This window comes from Limulus polyphemus, unplaced genomic scaffold (genome assembly GCF_000517525.1).
Source record: "Limulus polyphemus unplaced genomic scaffold, Limulus_polyphemus-2.1.2 Scaffold1487, whole genome shotgun sequence".
In the NCBI taxonomy this organism is placed as follows: Eukaryota; Metazoa; Arthropoda; class Merostomata; order Xiphosura; family Limulidae; genus Limulus; species Limulus polyphemus.
In genome coordinates, this window is record NW_013667097.1 from 167,459 (window position 1) to 185,018 (window position 17,560).

The window sequence follows — 17,560 nt, forward strand, 5'->3', positions numbered from 1 at the left end:
AAAGAAAGACATCACTGAGGTAGAAAAGAACATCTTAGAAACGAAGTATTAAATGCAAGGATTAAACCACACGTCTTTCTTCGTAACTGCAAAAACCCGTAACTCCCTTTAGCTAACAAATAACAGCTCTCTCTAACTAACCAGCAAATTACAACATTAAAATTATAGCTTAGAAATAACATATTCATAGATATCATAACCTCAAGCCATTAATAAATTTATATTTTTTATTTTTATAAATATAACAAAAAACTCCAAATCAGAAAAACACATTTTATTAGTGAAACAGATTATTTTCATACTGTATGACATGCGACATTTTGTTTTATATGTTTATTTACATAGACTTGCTGATAGTATCAAAGAAATTGATGCTGTAAGCTTTTTGTATTGTAAATGTTTACTTGTCGTATGTCATTTCTCAATCCTAAATCTGAGTATATTATTTAAGAATGTGGTTAGTTTGGGAGTTATATACAATGTGAATATTGTCCATGCACTCGGGAGTTAGTGAAAAGTTTTTAAATTATAAAACTAAATATACCGGTAAGCTACTACTACTAGTTGTAGTAAATTCGATAGAATACTGTCAGTCAGTAGGCCTAGTAGAAGTTAACTAAAATAAAGATAAAATAGTGTAGCGATTTTGGACTGTATTTGTTGGTAAAATAAAATAAAAAACAGTCAACTGTAATAAGTATTACTATTACTGTGTTAGCTCTTATATGTATGTATATAAATTCATGTTTCTCCAGCTGTTACCAAGTTTTGGCATTCAACTTTTTAAGAATTTAAACTGTTTAAAAACCGTAGCTTTACGAATTTATGCTTAAGATTAAGAGTAAGACTGAGTTCTAGTTGTTTGATTGCAATCTTATTCATAGAAATCATAATGTTAATAATTAATATCATTAAGCATAACTTTGACTGAATTCAGTTTCACTTTTAGAAAAACTTTCGTCTTTCAAGTTTCATCATTCAGGCTGATTGTTAAGCTCTTGCATTGAAAGAAATGCTTCTTCCTGGAAGTTGCTTATCATCTTGTGCAAAATTTGGTAAGCAAATGATCTGGAAAAAGTCGAAAACCACTTTTTAAATCTTGTTGGTAACTTCATGTACACCTTTTGATCGATATTCGTAATGAACAAATTAAAAGGAACATGGAAAAAACTTATGCATTCTCATGTGATCACAAATATTGCAAATTACAGTTATGTTGGTCATGCACCTTGACACTGATCATATAAACCAAAGCATGAAAACCTTGACATTGTATTCTTAAAAAGAGGAAAATCAATAAGTTAACTTTTTTTTTCTCTCAATGTAACATAATGTAAAACCTGTTAAATTATGTGCAAGCCTTTTAATTGAATACTTCACCTTATAAAACCAGTATAAAAATTACTAGTTTTTTCACATGATACCAAAAAATGTAATTGAAATTTAAAATATTCAGGTTCACTTTGCACTGGTTTAATGGCATTGTTATTTCAACAAGAAAAGTCTGCAATATATTTTGTATCGCATCTTCGAAGAAATCTTAATCCATTCATTGCTAATAGTTCTGCCCCAGTGGCTCAGTGGTAAATCTAAAAATTTATTATGCTAAAAACTGGGTTTTGATATCCATGGTGGGAATATAACGGATAACCTATTGTGTAGCTTTGTGCTTAACCACAAATAAGCAAACAATCTGATAAACAAATACATATACAGTCCACCAATATAAGACGTTTAGTCTTGTTTTTTCAAAACTGGTATAACTCATTAGAAAGTGGTGAATTAAATGATAGATTGGGCTTTGTATTTATTTTAGAATCTTAAACAGTTTGTCTGTTTAATAATTTAGAAAAATAAGTTAGTAGAATGTGACATATTCTTCAGAACCTATATAACTATTGGAGAAAAGGCTAATAAAAGCATTTAAAAATTGTTGTAGAAGGTAAAGTTTTAACTAAAAAATGTTTAAACAAGTAAGTTTTGTGTTACAGAAAAGAAAGAGAAGTGGTAGGATTCTTTTCTCCACAAACACAAGTGTAATGCTCATTTTTAATATGAGACCTTCGTGTTTAAACTTTCACACATAATACAAATGTAGATGGACATGATTTTTATTCTAATTTTGTACCTGGATGATATCTATCTCTTATAGTGATAATCTTATTAACTTATTACCTTATTGTTTAGTGTCAAACTTTGTTGTGTTAATGTGATACTAATTAGAGTAGAAATATTGATGGTTTTACTGTACATGTGCCATAGAAATTTTGGATCATTAACAAGAACTTTAATGGTAACCAGTTTATTTTGATAAAAATCAATGATTATTTGTGAATTAATCATACCAATATATATTAATACAGTATTTACATCAATAATGATTCTGCAGTGTTTAAGCTTAGGTGCAACCAATGCTGTTAAATTTAACAGTATCAACACAGAACATTCATAAGTATTGAAAATGTAAAAACTTGTAACTGTGTTAAAAGCTTCATGGAAAAAGATTTTTGTGTTGGTCCAATACACTATGTTCAAAACATCTTTTGAACATTGACAGTTCATTGAAAAGTACCATGTTTTGATGTTTAGTGTTTAATCAACATTATTTAGTTTTCCAATAGAACTTGTTTTCAGTACCTAAGTTGGTGATTCAGTTCTCTAAGCACAAACGTTTGGTGCCTTTGAGATCTTTATCAAAATTCTATTGTTTCCTTTTTTAGCCATGGCATAGCGGCTCATAGAATGGCTCCGAGTTTTTTTTTCAAGTACAAACTTTTAGCTCAGAGTTCCATCTCTTGACCGATTTGAGATCTAATTACAGCTGCAGCTATTAAGGATTCCCTCTTGTTTTTAAATTATACAAGTTGATACTGTGTTTGTTTCCAATGTCTATGTACACCAAAACACAAAACTTTGTAATTTATAAAGTAGGCACTGATATTTTTCCTTTCCTATTAATTGATTAATAGAACTGGGCAGTTAGTGGGATTTGTTAATTGATTACATTCAGCTAATTGAAGATTCTCACAGGAGTCTTGGATAGTTACAGTAATCAGAAACAATAATTTTAATTAGTTGATTATTTTCATGAGGCATGACACTAATCAGTTAAGGTGAATAATAATATTGAAAAGTCATTATGGCAGTATTTTGATTACTTTGAATGTTAGTATAATCAGTAAACTAATTGATTAACTTATGCAGGCCTAAACATAAATTTTGCTGCACTGACATGCTGATATTCTTGAACAGTGGAAATTAATCATACTTAATTGATAGATGTGTGCTACCCACTTCAAGACTCGCATTGTTGTATGACATTTATTTTGGGCATACCTGTGTAATTTTCCTTAAGTATTGAAGCCTTGATATACAATTACCCATGAATCATGGAGTGATACACACCTAACTGATAAAGATGTAAAGAATAAAAGGCATTGGCAGTGGTGTGAAGAAAGAGAAGTGCTAAATAGTGTGTATGGAGAGTGAAGACAAAAACGGATTGATTTTTGCTAAAATGTAATCATAGCCGTTTTAATAGCAAAAATAAATTTACTAAGACTGCTCAAAACAAGAATAACTTTTGGATTCTGGGGGGGAAATACTTTGGACCAAAAATGTTCATTATGCTTGGCAGATTTCCTCCATTTTCAGTCTCGGTCACTTGGTTGTCCTTCTGTCTGTGAGAACAAGCTCTATTCATATATTTATTGAAAGGTAAGATATTTAAGAGTAATTTTCTGTATTGCTTTCGAAAGTATGTAATTCAATAGATTTTTGTTCCCATTTGTCAACTGTGTAATTGTTTTAGTTTTATTTTATATTTTTTACATCCTTTTTACATACTACTGAGTAATCAGCTTTGTTGCTTCTTATAAGACCCTCTTTTTATACTACTTAAATAGGATATTATTATCACATAAACCTGTTTCTTAGGCATGCCTTCACTGGTTTCAGAAAACCATAAATTGGCATGCTAATGACAATAATGCAAAGAAGAATCACATGGTATGTCAACATTTGAAGTCAATTTGATTTACCTTAGTAAAAATATTATAAATTTCTTAAAGTTATAGTCATAAGCCTAAGGAAGTGATTAAAGACTTAGCGTCATTATTAACATACTTTTTTAGCTGAATTTTAAAATTATTGATCTAAAAATTAGTAACCCCTAAAGAATAAGAGAACATCTGATTATTTCCCTTCACTCTTCAAATAAATAATATTTTTCTTAGACTTGTGTCCATTTCTTTAGTTATGGAGATATACCAGGCAAAACAACTGCTAAAATGTTTTTGAATATGTCTGTATTTTCGAAATTGTATAAATCATGAAATATATGAATTTCAAACTATAAATATAATGTATTTCTGTTACTTACTTTGGTGTTTTGATTATGTGAATAAATTTGACTAAGTTTTTAAATGTACTTTAAGAAGCTTTCTCTAGACCAAAGAGGCATACAATACAGATATTATGCCCTTTTGTTTCTTTGATTTTTGAAGCACAAATAGTCTAGAAGTGTGTAAAATTAAATATTTTTTTTTATATATTATAAATATTAGTTAAAGGTAGAGAAAAGTTTTGGAGTTTTTTTACTTGTAATAAATATATATTGTCTAGACTAGCTGAGTTTTCTTTTTGAGATATATATTGTTGTAACAAGTTAAAACTAGATGCAGCATTTGAAGTGATTTTAATACATATATGAAAGTGTTTAAAAACTGAATTATATAAATTTAGTTACAATCAAAGAGATATAGTAATGTTAACTTCCATCGAATTGAAAACATTACTTTAAATAATCAGTAAAACATAGTTTCTAATGCCATCATATTAATTTGAAATAGTCCAATAGGTTTTACAAATGTCCAACAGAAATCATTAAGTGTAAGCAGCTAATACTCTGAATGTATAACTTTAGCGATGTAACAGATAGTGTTTTAACCAGGTGGTACTCAGCACTTGGCTAAGGCCTATAGCTGAATAACTAAATATTGGGCTGCCAAATTGTTGAAATATTTGTTTAAACAGCTTCATAGGACACAAGCCTATGGGATGTGAAAATAAATTTTTAAAGATAGTTAATTACAGACTCAGTAGGATGCTATAACAGCACAATGGTTGGGCTTGTAGATATACTGATGATATTCATATATCTATTTATCAAGGTATCAAAGTTTTATTGACACAGTTGAGCAAACTTATCCACTGAAACTCGCTCCAGAAAAAGCTATTTCATTTGAAAAAGACACGCAAATTATTCTACGATTGCTGCAGTGAAGTACCTCCAATCACTTATGTTATTAACAATACTGGTCAAACAGATCATGGCTAAGAAGTTGCTCTCACAAGTGAAATTGATTTCAATTCATCTCAACTACTGTAAAAGTTACAGTCTGATCCATTACTTGGTGAAAGATTAACACATATTTCTAATACTATGTGAGCACGAAGATTCCTGTCAGTCCCAGCTTGCACCTAGAAGTATGTATAATGAACAACGTTTCACAGAAGTCCCACCCCTTGTAGCTCAGTGTTAAGTCTGAGGGCTAATAACACTATAAATAAGGTTTAGTACCTGTGGTGGGTATAGCACAGTTAGCCCATTGTACATTTTTTATTTTTTTTTGTACTTAATAAAAGCAATTGAACAGTTCTCAGAAACTGACAACATTTATGAAGTGAAGATAAACCAATTGTTTCCACAAAATACAGAGTAGCTACTGTTCTAACATCACAACCTGAAACTCCTTAAATGCAGAACAAGGATATCTTACAGGGAAATCCTAATGAATGAGTGATTGTGAAATGACTTTAATGAAAGATAAGTGATAAACAAGAATACCAAGTTCTACTAAATACTTTTTGTCATTTTCCTAGTAATACCTTTTTATGTTGTTTTTTTATGGACATACTGTGGAAATTGTTGTTGTTTTTCTGAACATGTAACTATTTCTTGGTTTGGACAATAACTTGTATCAGAATTATTATTTTTTCTTTTTTTTTTTCCTTCCATTGAAAATAGTCTGAAAGTTGGATCTATTTTTAGGCGTAAAATGAAACTCTTCAGATTATTGTGGATTATACAGAAGCGTATAAAATAATTTAAAGAAGTGAATTATAGCTTACACAGAATGTTTATTGGCATTTAAACAATTGTTGAAGCACTTCAGTAAATGGATTGTATGCACTTTTATTTTACCTTTTTTATGACTGACAAATATAATAAAAAATAAACCATTTTGTTTTGGACCTCTTTTCACATTTCATGCATTTACTACTGTTTTTTCATTTTTTACACAATAACTTTGCTTAAGAGCTTTTCAATCAAGTATGTTTAGACTTTCCCTACTTAATCTGTAGGTGTTCTTAAAGTACTGCTATCATTATTATTATTAAGATATTTAACTTTTACGTAACCCAATTTTAGGAAACGTTACAAATATTTTATGTACAAGCTGTTTCTTTAAAACATTCTGAGCAGCATATTTTTTTATACTAAAAAACTGAAATTTCTAACAGTTAATTTGCATTGTCAAATTGTTTGTTATGGTAACCAGATTTATAAAAAACAAAATTTGATAAGCACTACATGTGATAATGTATATCATTTTTAATTCTCATTATTACTAGCAACAATATTGCTCTAAAAATTGTTTTAAATGTTTCTTGGATAGTTTAATCAAGGTGAGAATGCACTAACCTTGACAGCTCTGAATATTCTCATATGTATGTATATAAGTTGGTATTAAATCATGCTACATGAAACGTGTTCATTCTGAGAGTTTGCTGGATAGGATGTCCTTAAATTCGCCTCAGTAAATAAAAAAATATTTCAAAGAACTAGGAGGTAAGTGAATTTATATGGTTATAAGTTTATATTTATTTGAGAAGCAGTTATGTGATATTTAACCATAATAAACACTAGTGTTAATTTAATTTTTTTTTATTTGTAGCATACTTTTATCAAATTGATCTGCCAGCCAGTATTCTGAGTGCAAAAATAGTGTAGAAAATTATAGCATAATTTGCTACTAATAAACAATAAGTTGTGTTCATGTTTATGCAAAATGTTGCATAGTGAATACATATGTGATACTATATGCTGGTGGAAAAATAATCCGCAACTTTATAAGTAACCATGTAATTTTTGAAGCTTAGTAGTTGATTTTTATTTTGTTTAAAATAATTGTTTAAAGTAATTTATTATTGGATTTGCTTTGATATTTATTCTAGTTTTATACAAGTAAATAACCTAAAAGATTTTGGATAATATTAAAAAAATGTTCTTATAAAATAAAATTGCATGGTTCAATGTTACTTATACACATGTACATATAATAATGTATAATTCACAGAGTAAATCTCTTACAACTGCTTCTACTATTTGGTATAAAATCATAAGGCACTTGAAATTAGCATATTTTTTCCAGCAGTTTGCAGTTTTAATTATTGAACTTGAATATTATTTTCATTGTTTGGAAAAAAAATACTTAGTTAAATAAATTACAAACACAAATTTACCTTTGAAGAATTGAAGCTACACTACGCCCGGTCAATCTTCACAAATTTAGAGAAGTTAAGAACTAATCATTTGAATGTATTGTCTTGGGCATAATAGTCCAATAATTCTGAAAGTACAGAAATGAATGAACACAGGGAAAAGTGCTTTAGAATGCTGAGGATCACCTGTATCTTCCATTTCTTTCTTATTTAATGTACTGTATTGTGGCTCAATATATGATAAATGCTGGGCAGTTTTGCTACCTGCAATTCTATTGTATCTAATTAACATTTGTACTGAGAGATAACCTGCAGAGTTAGGCTTTCTTTTTCATATTTCTATAAAAACACATTAGAATATGAACCATAAAATACCTTTCAGCATACAAGTCTTTAAGTTAGGTAATTTGTAAAGAAACAAATTACACTAAAATCATTAGATCTAGTAAAATTTTCTTTTGAATAAGCCATATAGTTTTATTTTTCTTTTAAGTAGTGTTATATTAAGTTTCATAATATGGCCAAAAATTTTTGTTAACAAAAAGGGTACCCAACTAATAATGAAATATATTTTAATCTTTATAAGTAGAATTGTAAGAAAGATTAGTTATACTGGTTGCCAGGTTGATCTTAGTTTCATTCTAAGTACATAACCTGCTCTGACTGTAAGTTAATATTAATACTAATATGTATGATTAAAGTTTAATCCTGTATTTAAGAATATAAGTTATAGATACACATTCATTAAATTTTTCAGTATACTATTTGTTGTAGTGCTACATAATAGTGAATCCATTCAAAATGCTTATATTGTTTCACCTTTATCCTTTTTTTTTCTTATGAGAAATCTTGCAACATACAGTTTTCGATTGGATAGGTACTGAAGAAATGTGTTATGCGGTCAATATAGTGATTCTTGAAAACATAGTGTACAGTGCAGTGTTGTTATAATAACTAGGTAAGTTGAAGGTGCATCTTGAATGTTTGTAATGCATGTTCTATTTTAAATTTGTCTTTCTGTTGGCATAAGTTAAGCACTTTACAGGTATTTAACCTGGATGAGCACTAATCTGTGGTATCATTGCTGTTAAAGTGGTGTATTATAAAGGTTCAACTGATGTTCATTCTTAATGTATTGGACATTTGTAATCATTCGTATACAATGTAATTCATGGTTCTGAACAAAATCTAAATGTTTTTTTTGGAATTTGATCTTTATAAAATATCAAAGCTATTCTTTTAGAATTGGACACTCATTAACTATTGATGGCATTCATTGTTATTGTGTGTTAAAATATATTGATAATATGTGTATATTAATAATCATATTTAATTTTAACATGGTTTTTAGGTAGAAAACTGTACTGATTGCACAGAAAAATATATTGAAATTACATGTACCAACAAAATGTCCAAGAACTGGTTGACTAAATAAATGTTCAACAAAGGTTATACTTCACTTGTAAGCTGTGGATTTAAAGCTTTTGTTATAAATTGATTGGCCAAAAAACGATAGATTACACATTTTTCTCATCAGCAGAGTATATTAAAAGAGAGAATTTGGATTTTCTCTGATGAATACGAAAGAGGAAATTGTTAAGATACTGTTTAGAAATTCTCAGGAAATAAACCAGCTATGTGAGGAAAAATGTATCCTTGAATTGTAAATGGAAATACGAAGGAGAAAATGAAGCATTGTGTTAAAAATTGTGTGGAAGAAACCAGCTATGTGAGGAAAAATGTATCCTTGAATTGTAAATGGAAAATACGAAGAAGAAAATAAAGCATTGCATTAAAAATTGTGTGGAAGTCTTCGTTACTGTATATAATAGTATGTATACAACTTGTCAGCAGTTACTGTGAAAGAGAAAATGGATTGAACAAAATGTTATTGACAGTATGAAAAAATCTGAATAGGTTGTTGTTTCACTAGATGTCAAAGGAAGATCCCTTGGGAACATTCAGTTTTGAAGTACTTGAATGAAATCACTAGTGAATACCAAAGAAACAATAATATATATATATATATATATATATTGAATTTTTCATTTACTAAGAGGAATGCTGGAATTCCACAAATCCAAAAACAAAAATTCTAAACAGAATGAAACTAAAGTAGAATAACCAATAAAACACATTAGTGTATCTTGAAATAGTTCATCTGAATGTATGTATTATTATGAAATGTATGTATTATTACTGAGAGACACTGCCAGGTGAGAAACTGATTATCTGAAATGTACTAGAAGATCCCTTCAGTTTGAACAGAAGTGTATGTGCTTAGTTAAACCATCAGTGGGAAAATCTGAAGAAGAAAATAAACTATGCCTTGTAAGCCAGTCATATTTTAGAGAGGAAATTAGAGTGACTGCAAATCTAGAAGTTTCAACAGAATAATGCCTAGTATTGTTTTCAAGATGGGACATAAAGAAAGAAAACTTGTTTAGCTAGATCGACTGAATGAAGGTGACAATGTGATATATGGTACGTGTAGAAATACTTGTTGAAAGGCAAAAGGAAGTAAATTACGTTAATTTGGTATAATATTTTGCATGAGTTGAGAATAACACACATTTGAACAGACATCTAGTTGTAACATGATTACATGTAGTATACTTGTATTATTGACATTCTTTTAAGGAGTGTCAATGAGATTTCAGTATGCTGTGTACTCATTATAACTCAGTGTCACACATTAAGTGTTATTCTCTTACATTTTTAATTCTGCTAATATACAACTCCCGAAACTTAAAAAAGCATATTTGTATTGTGGTAATATTTTACATAAAAGTACTATAATTTGAAATCCGTTTTCTTTGGAAAACGAAGGCCATGACTATGTTGTATTGGAATTGTTGAAGCTTGATTTACTAATAAACTTGCATGGTTTGGAGTCATACTGTACATATATTTTCACCTTAAGTGATTCTCTTTTATACTTGTACATGTATGTCATCACTGTATTCTCTTGCCAAATCTTCTCAATACTTGTACATCTTATGTTAAGATTGTAGGTTTTCAGAAATGTTTGCCAGTATATTTGAGTCACTTACATCATCATAACAAGTTAATTTGGTTAATTTTGTAGTTTGTTAAAACTTAGGCTATTGACTTTTTTAAATATATTATACAGGATGATGCTTGTGATTATATTTGTTTTCTCATTTAAAAAAATCCATTTCTGTAGTTTTCAAGTTTTATCAGTTCACTATAAATTTGTTTGCCATGTTGTCTTCTTTTTTAGGTTGTTAAACATTTCTTTATTTTTCTTTTTTCCCATAGATTATATATTTGTTTTTTGAAACTTAACCATGGACTCAGAGCTTTTGACTAAAACATTGAATTATCATGGTCAAGAATTGCTTAATGCTCTTGAGAATGAACAAGGCACTGAGAGACTTCGAAGCATTAATCTTCGAAATGTGGATTACTTTGAGTACCACACAAGAGCCAAAGAATCCAGGTTAGAGCCTTTTGAGATACAGGATTCATTAGATGAAAGCTGGTGTTCTAAGAATGTTCAAAACCAAATAAAAGGAAAAGAAAATGGCATTCTTTAAGAATGTATAGAATATCTATAATGATTACTCAAAAAAAAAAGTTCTTCAGAACTAGAAGTGATTGATTTGAAAATCTGAAAATATTTTAAGGTAATTTTCATATTTTGTTTACTTATTGATATCAACTGTAATTTTCAATCAATTTAATTTTATGTTTTTGCAATATCTTCTTTAAGAGAACTTCAATATCGAATTTGAATTTCATTTAGTATCAAGTAGACATTTTATCCTATGCATCAAAAACCTGATGTCTAAGTACATTGCCTTACTGAATGAATAAGAAAGGCTACTATTAAACAAATATTTGAAGAATCAGTTAGCTGAAGGGGCAATAAGATTCAAATATTGCACCATAGAATAATAATTTGTAAACTTTGTTTCATTTGGAATGAAGTAACAAGGCTGGTATTGTTTGGAGAAGTTTGAATATTCATATTGAGTTTCACACTGTTTTAGATTATAAAGCTACTATCATCATTGTTTTGAGAGTTGTGATAGTGGCTAATTGTTATGTACCCTGAAGATTAAGGAGTTTAAATGTTGTATTCTTGTAAAACCAGTTTTCTTTTGATTTTTGACCAAGTCTTCAGGATCGTAGTTGGAAGATCAAGTTACATGACTTCATTGCTAAGAAAGCTGATATGTTGTTTAAACCACTAGAACAGCATGATATCACCATCTTCACTGATGCTGAAAATGAAGGTACTAAGTTTGTGATTTAATTATAAAGTTTAGTGTTTCAATTCAATACATAAATAAGACTTTTTTGTTTTTAACTTCATTGGATTTTGTACATTGGTTCCTACAAAACAATAGTAAGAAGATAAAAGAAATTATGCATTATTGCTGTTATGTTAAAAATAATTTTCTACATTTTTCCTGAATAACACCTTTTTAGATGCTATAAATTTGATTTAGAAATCTTAATTTATCCTCATATAAAAAAAAAAACATTAAAGTTATTTCTATCAAGCTATTCATAAATTAACAAAACATTTGAAAATCACACTTCAGTGATCAAAATAGCATTTCTCAGTAAGTAAAAACAGTTTAGCTCAGAATTTTTTCCCCCGAAAATTATGCATTATCTCATACGTTATGTAAAATACTTTAAACTATGGTCACAAATTTAGTATCAAAAAGTGAGATGTACATGCACAATGACTGCTGCTGAGCAATAACAAGTACCAGTATTTGTTGAGTAAAAACTTTTTCTACTGTTTTCAACATAAGAAAAAAGATAACATTTTGTTTGAAATATATTTGAAATTGTAAACAACTATAAACAAATTTCAGGGCTCTCCTAAGCCACTTTTAGCAGGTAAGTACTGATATGCTTACCAGTGCACTGATACTCAAAAATATACACAGGCACTCTTCTTTTGACAGATGACTGTGCTGTCTATAGAGCTATTTACTTTGTGTCAAGCATGATAGAATGTTGAGTTTTATGTCGAGGAACCCACTTTTTAGAAAATAAAAGTTTGGAGACAGCTTAAATGGCTAATGAAGAAAACTTTATTATAAATATACAATGTTTCAACAAGATTATGTCATCATCAGGTATAAGTAGTTTGCATAGACACAGGAATATATATACAGTATGAAACAAAGAGATCACATTACCAGAGATTACTTAACAGATTAATAAAGGTATCTTGGTACCCCAGAATGTTTGTTTAGAGTAGGCCTGTTTTGTTCAATTAAGATAGCTTCCTTTATTTTGCATTTGTTGTTGTTTAATTCTTCGTTGGAAATTACAGTATAGATTTGTATAGATATACTGTTTTTTTTTATAGTTGCAATGGTGGTAAACATGGGAGGGTTTTTTATTATGTTTGGTGAATTTGGTTTCTAATTTTCTTCCAGTTTCCCTGATGTAGAATTCTGAACAGTTATTGTAAATTATTTTATAAATGATGTTAGTATTGTGCAATTCTATACAATTTTTATTTGGTAATGATTTTAGTTTAAGGCTGGGTTTTTGAGTGAATTTAAAGTCAACAGGAATTTTATGTTTAATGGCAAGTTTTTTCCAAGTGTTGATTATTTTTGAACTAATTTCAAGAATAAATGGTAAACTGCAGTGTGATATTGTATTGTTGTTTGGTGTATTAGTGTCAATTTTGTTTGTAGACTAAGTTTTGAAGGGTTTTTTTTTCTGATGGTTGCGTGGAAAGTTGTCAACATAGTTGGTGGAAATTTGTTGGTGTGAATGAAGGAATGCTTTATAAAGTTGATTTCTTCATCTGTGTAGTCAGTTGAGCAAAGTCTTAACCATGATATTATTAGATCCCACACACAGTTCAAAACCAAAATTCACCAAAAAATCATTTACATTGGCCTCTAAATTCTCTGGAATTCTGCCTATGAATCCAAACAAAGAATCAGTATACTAAAAAACCTTATATACACAGATTCAAGACTGCTCAACTGACTACATAGATGAAGAAATCAACCACATAAAGCATCCCTTCATTCACACCAACTATTGTCAAAAACTTTCCACACAACCACTAGAACAAAAATCTTAAAACTCATGAACAAAATTGACACTAATATACCAAACAACAACACAACATTACACTGCAGTTTACCATTTATCCCTGAAATCAGTTCAAAAATAATCAATACTAGGAAAAAACTTGCCATTAAACAAAATTCCTGTTGACTTCAAATTCACTACAAAACCCAGCCCTAAACTAAAATCATTACTAAGAAATTATGTAGACTTGCACAATACTAACATCATTTATATAGTAAAATGCAATAACTGTCCAGAATTCTACAGAAACTGGAAGAAAATTGGAAACTAGATATGCCAAACATTATAATAAAAAATCCGCCCATGTTTACCAACATTGCAACTCAAAAAAACACTGTAATTTTAAACAAAGAACCAAACATCAACAAATGCAAAATATAGGAAGCTATCTTAATTGAACAAAACAGCCCTAGATACTAGATACATACCAAGATACTTTTACTAGGCTGTTAAGTAATCTCTAGTCATGTGACCTCTTTGTTTCATACTGTATATATATTGCTCTGTCTATTGTAAACTACTTGTACCTGATGATGACATAATCTTGTTGAAATGTTGTACATTTATAATAAAGTTTTCTTCATTACCCATTCAAGATTATGATTGAGTGTTGTTTTCTACTTACAAACATTGTATATACTGTTTACGTTCACCTGGCACAGTCACATAAAAAATGCATATATTTGGCCTCCAACACATTACATAATTATAGAGCTTTCTTTTCTAGAAGAATCCTGAAATTGATACTCACTTAAATAGAGAGAACACCATAAATGTGACTATCTACAATATCATTGTACATTATTTCAAAAGGGAAGAAATTAAACTTTAATATTAATTGTGGATTAAGATACAGCAAACTATTAATAAGCAGGGTAACATTGGGTTTGCCTGCTTTCCATATAAATATCCTACAAAGTCTATAGTTTAAACTACATGCATTTTTGTCATTACTTGTCTCTTTATAGTTAGTAGACTAAACATTAGTTAGTGTAATTGTTTAATTGTGTAATTGTTAAGATTACACTGTAATTAGTGTAATCTTAAGTTTTTTAGGAAGGTTGATTTATTTTGTTTAGTTTAAAATAAAGGGATGGGTAATGTATATAGCCGTTGTGTTGCTTTGAATAAATATCATAAGCAAAAATCATATAAGATTACAATAATATTTTTACACTCATGGTTTCTCATCAACTTTAATGTTTTTTTGGTATCTTTGTATATTTAGATGGGATTAGATTATTTCAAATTCTTATATTTTTAGCTGTATATTATTTGTGTTATGCATGCTGTACTTAAATACATTGTAGGAACATCTGATTTTTGATTAGTTGAATGTAATTGTAACTTGTTAAATGTGAATAATTATTATGTATTAACTTTTCAACTAGATCTCTGTGCTGTTATGCCACCATTAGAAAGTTTTATGGGTGTTCCTGGAAATGAACGAAAAAAGCATTTCTTTGAGGTAATACAGTTTTCAAGAATTTATCTAAATGCAAATATAAGATCAAACATATTCATTTGTACTACTGCGCTAATTATCCTGGCTTGATTTACTTTAAGAATTAAAGTAATATCTAATTAAAAAGATACATAATTTAACTTAATGTTATTAATAAAGTTTAAAATGTGGTTGAAAAAATATGTGATTGTAGCTGTGGTATAGAAATGAATGACAGAATATGAGCCAGTTTGCTACTTTCTAAATCATTATATGACAAAAGTCTGTGTATGAGTGTGTGTCCACTATAACCGGCAAACTGCTGTGCCAAATTGTCACTAAACCTGACATGTACCTTTAGGACCCCAGGAATGACATGGGGAGTCAGAATCAAACAACAACCCTTCCTTTGTCACTCCTTGGGGACATTTGTGTTTTCCCTGTGCATTGCATCCATGTTTAACAGGCAAACCACTGGGACAACTGTCACCAACCCTGACATGCACCCTTAGAGTTCTCCTTATGTACTGGTATGTCAGCTAGTTTGCCATTATGACTGTACTTTCATGAAAGATTTTATGGTATGTAGTTCTTAGGCCAAGTATGGCCAAATGGCTAACAGACCATACATTGAAGGGCTCGGGGTTTGAAACATGATACCAATGAATGAGCTGTAGGCTTTCACTTATGGATGCATTATAAGAGTGATATCTCTCCTGTAAAGCTTTTGTGATAGTAGGTGTAACTGGCTGCCTGCCTTTCCTTAGGGACAGCTGTACCTGAACCTCGAGCTCACAAGCACACAACTTGCTGTTCAGGTTGAAAGTTTCAGTTGCATGTAGTTTTCACATTATGTATCAAATGTGACCAACTAGTGTACTCACCCAATGCATTTTTCTGATGTTATTAATTCATATATCAAAGTTTCCAAAATTTCTCGATTCATAAAGTTCTTTTTTTTTTAACTTTCTAGAGTGTCAAGAAAGGTGATATAATAATAGGATACATAAGTGGAGTTCAAGAAAATTGTTTTAAAGTTACTGTGACATGCTTGGATATGGGCAAAAAACGAGAATTGTCTGATCTTGGGATTAAAGTAAGTATTTCTTAAACAACTTGTAGCTTCATATTTCAAGAAGTGTATTGTATAAACATATTACTGACAAGCTAGAAGAAAATATTAAAAGGGTAAAAATAAAAAAGGAAACCAAATAATTTAGTACTGTCAAAGATTATGAAAGATTAATCACAATTTATAATAATGATATGCAATGGTAGATAACATTATTTTACTAAAATCTTGCAGCACTCCAGTTGAGGAACACTAAGTTAGACTATTGTATTCAACATTGCATGTTTTTTTCATTGTAGAGTTTGTTATGTTCCTTGAATATAATTTTAAAACATTATTACTGTAACAAGTAAGTGAGACAAACTTGTATCTTTAATAGTGCAGATTTATTGTACACATAGTGTTTTATCATGTAAAGAAGCTAGTGTGTTTTTTTAGTTTAGAACATGAGTTTTATTGATTACAAGTTGAAATACCTGTCAACTGACAGGGAATGTTTAAACTTAATTAACCCTTTCCAGACGGGTCATGGGTGAAAGGCCATGTCATCACGTTTGTTGACTCGAATTCAAAATTTTATTGAACTACAATTTCATGAATTGATGTCAATAAGTTTGGTATCAAACTGTAGATTATAATTGAAATTTTATTATTATATGTTACTCAATTTCTTAATTTAAAAGTAAATATTAAAAAAAAACACAGTAAAACATGGATTTTTGAGTGTCACGTGGTACGTTGAATGCAGCATTGGTTCAAATTAGATGTTTGTGATGTCAAAATACTAAGTCTATATTTTTGTATGAATTAGGAACTCAAATTACTGATATTGACAAGTTAGAATATAAAATAAGCGCCTTTTATCTTTTCAATTTGCTAAGATATTGCTCATGTAATAAATCAAACACAGTGGCACCCTGCCAACCTCTTTTCATTTTTGGAAATGCTCCCTTATATACACTTATTTCTATATATGACATGAATAACCAATTAGAAGCTCAGAATATCCTCCTAGTAGCTTTCTCAGCCATTTTAATGTGTTTGTACGCTATCACTTTCTTTCGAACCCAGATTTCAATGAGGTAGGTTGTGTCTTTAGTCTGCTCAAAGTTTCACGTGCAAAATTTTAAAAGGCTTAGCAACCTACGTCCAGCAGCAACCGACTGCAAAGGTCGTAACTAGAAGAGATAATTGTTCGCTTTACTTCTTTATTTACTGTTCTATGTTTTAAGAGAAATAAGTTTAAGAACATATTTCTAAACAGCAATAATCTATATACATATGATGTATAATAATGGAAATGTGACGATTTTAAAAAATACTATTCTACTAAAAAACAACCAAAACAGGTCACTTTGTAAAGACTAAGGTCAGTTTTATGTTATTGGATACGGTAACATGAGTGCACATGTTCCAATTCATTGTAACTTCTG

At 29.5% G+C, this 17,560-nt stretch overlaps 1 protein-coding gene across 8 annotated transcripts in view; it reads left to right on the forward strand.

Annotated features, from left to right (window-relative positions):
- The first annotated feature begins 334 nt into the window (after window positions 1–334).
- Window positions 335–17,560, forward strand: part of LOC106463800 (tetratricopeptide repeat protein 14-like) — a 51,541-nt gene continuing 34,315 nt past the window's right edge. The window contains exons 1-8 of one of the 8 annotated variants that reach the window (XM_022391413.1): window positions 335–546; window positions 950–1,055; window positions 3,958–4,008; window positions 8,351–8,464; window positions 10,789–10,969; window positions 11,650–11,768; window positions 15,003–15,079; window positions 16,029–16,151. In XM_022391413.1, coding sequence (XP_022247121.1) covers window positions 10,818–10,969; window positions 11,650–11,768; window positions 15,003–15,079; window positions 16,029–16,151 — 471 coding nt within the window. In that variant the 5' untranslated portion in view covers window positions 335–546; window positions 950–1,055; window positions 3,958–4,008; window positions 8,351–8,464; window positions 10,789–10,817. Of the gene's footprint in view, window positions 547–612; window positions 1,056–3,957; window positions 4,009–7,319; window positions 8,465–8,857; window positions 9,991–10,788; window positions 10,970–11,000; window positions 11,157–11,649; window positions 11,769–15,002; window positions 15,080–16,028; window positions 16,152–17,560 lie in introns of those variants that run through there. The other 7 variants (XM_022391409.1, XM_022391411.1, XM_022391410.1 and 4 more) reach the window with 7 other exon arrangements.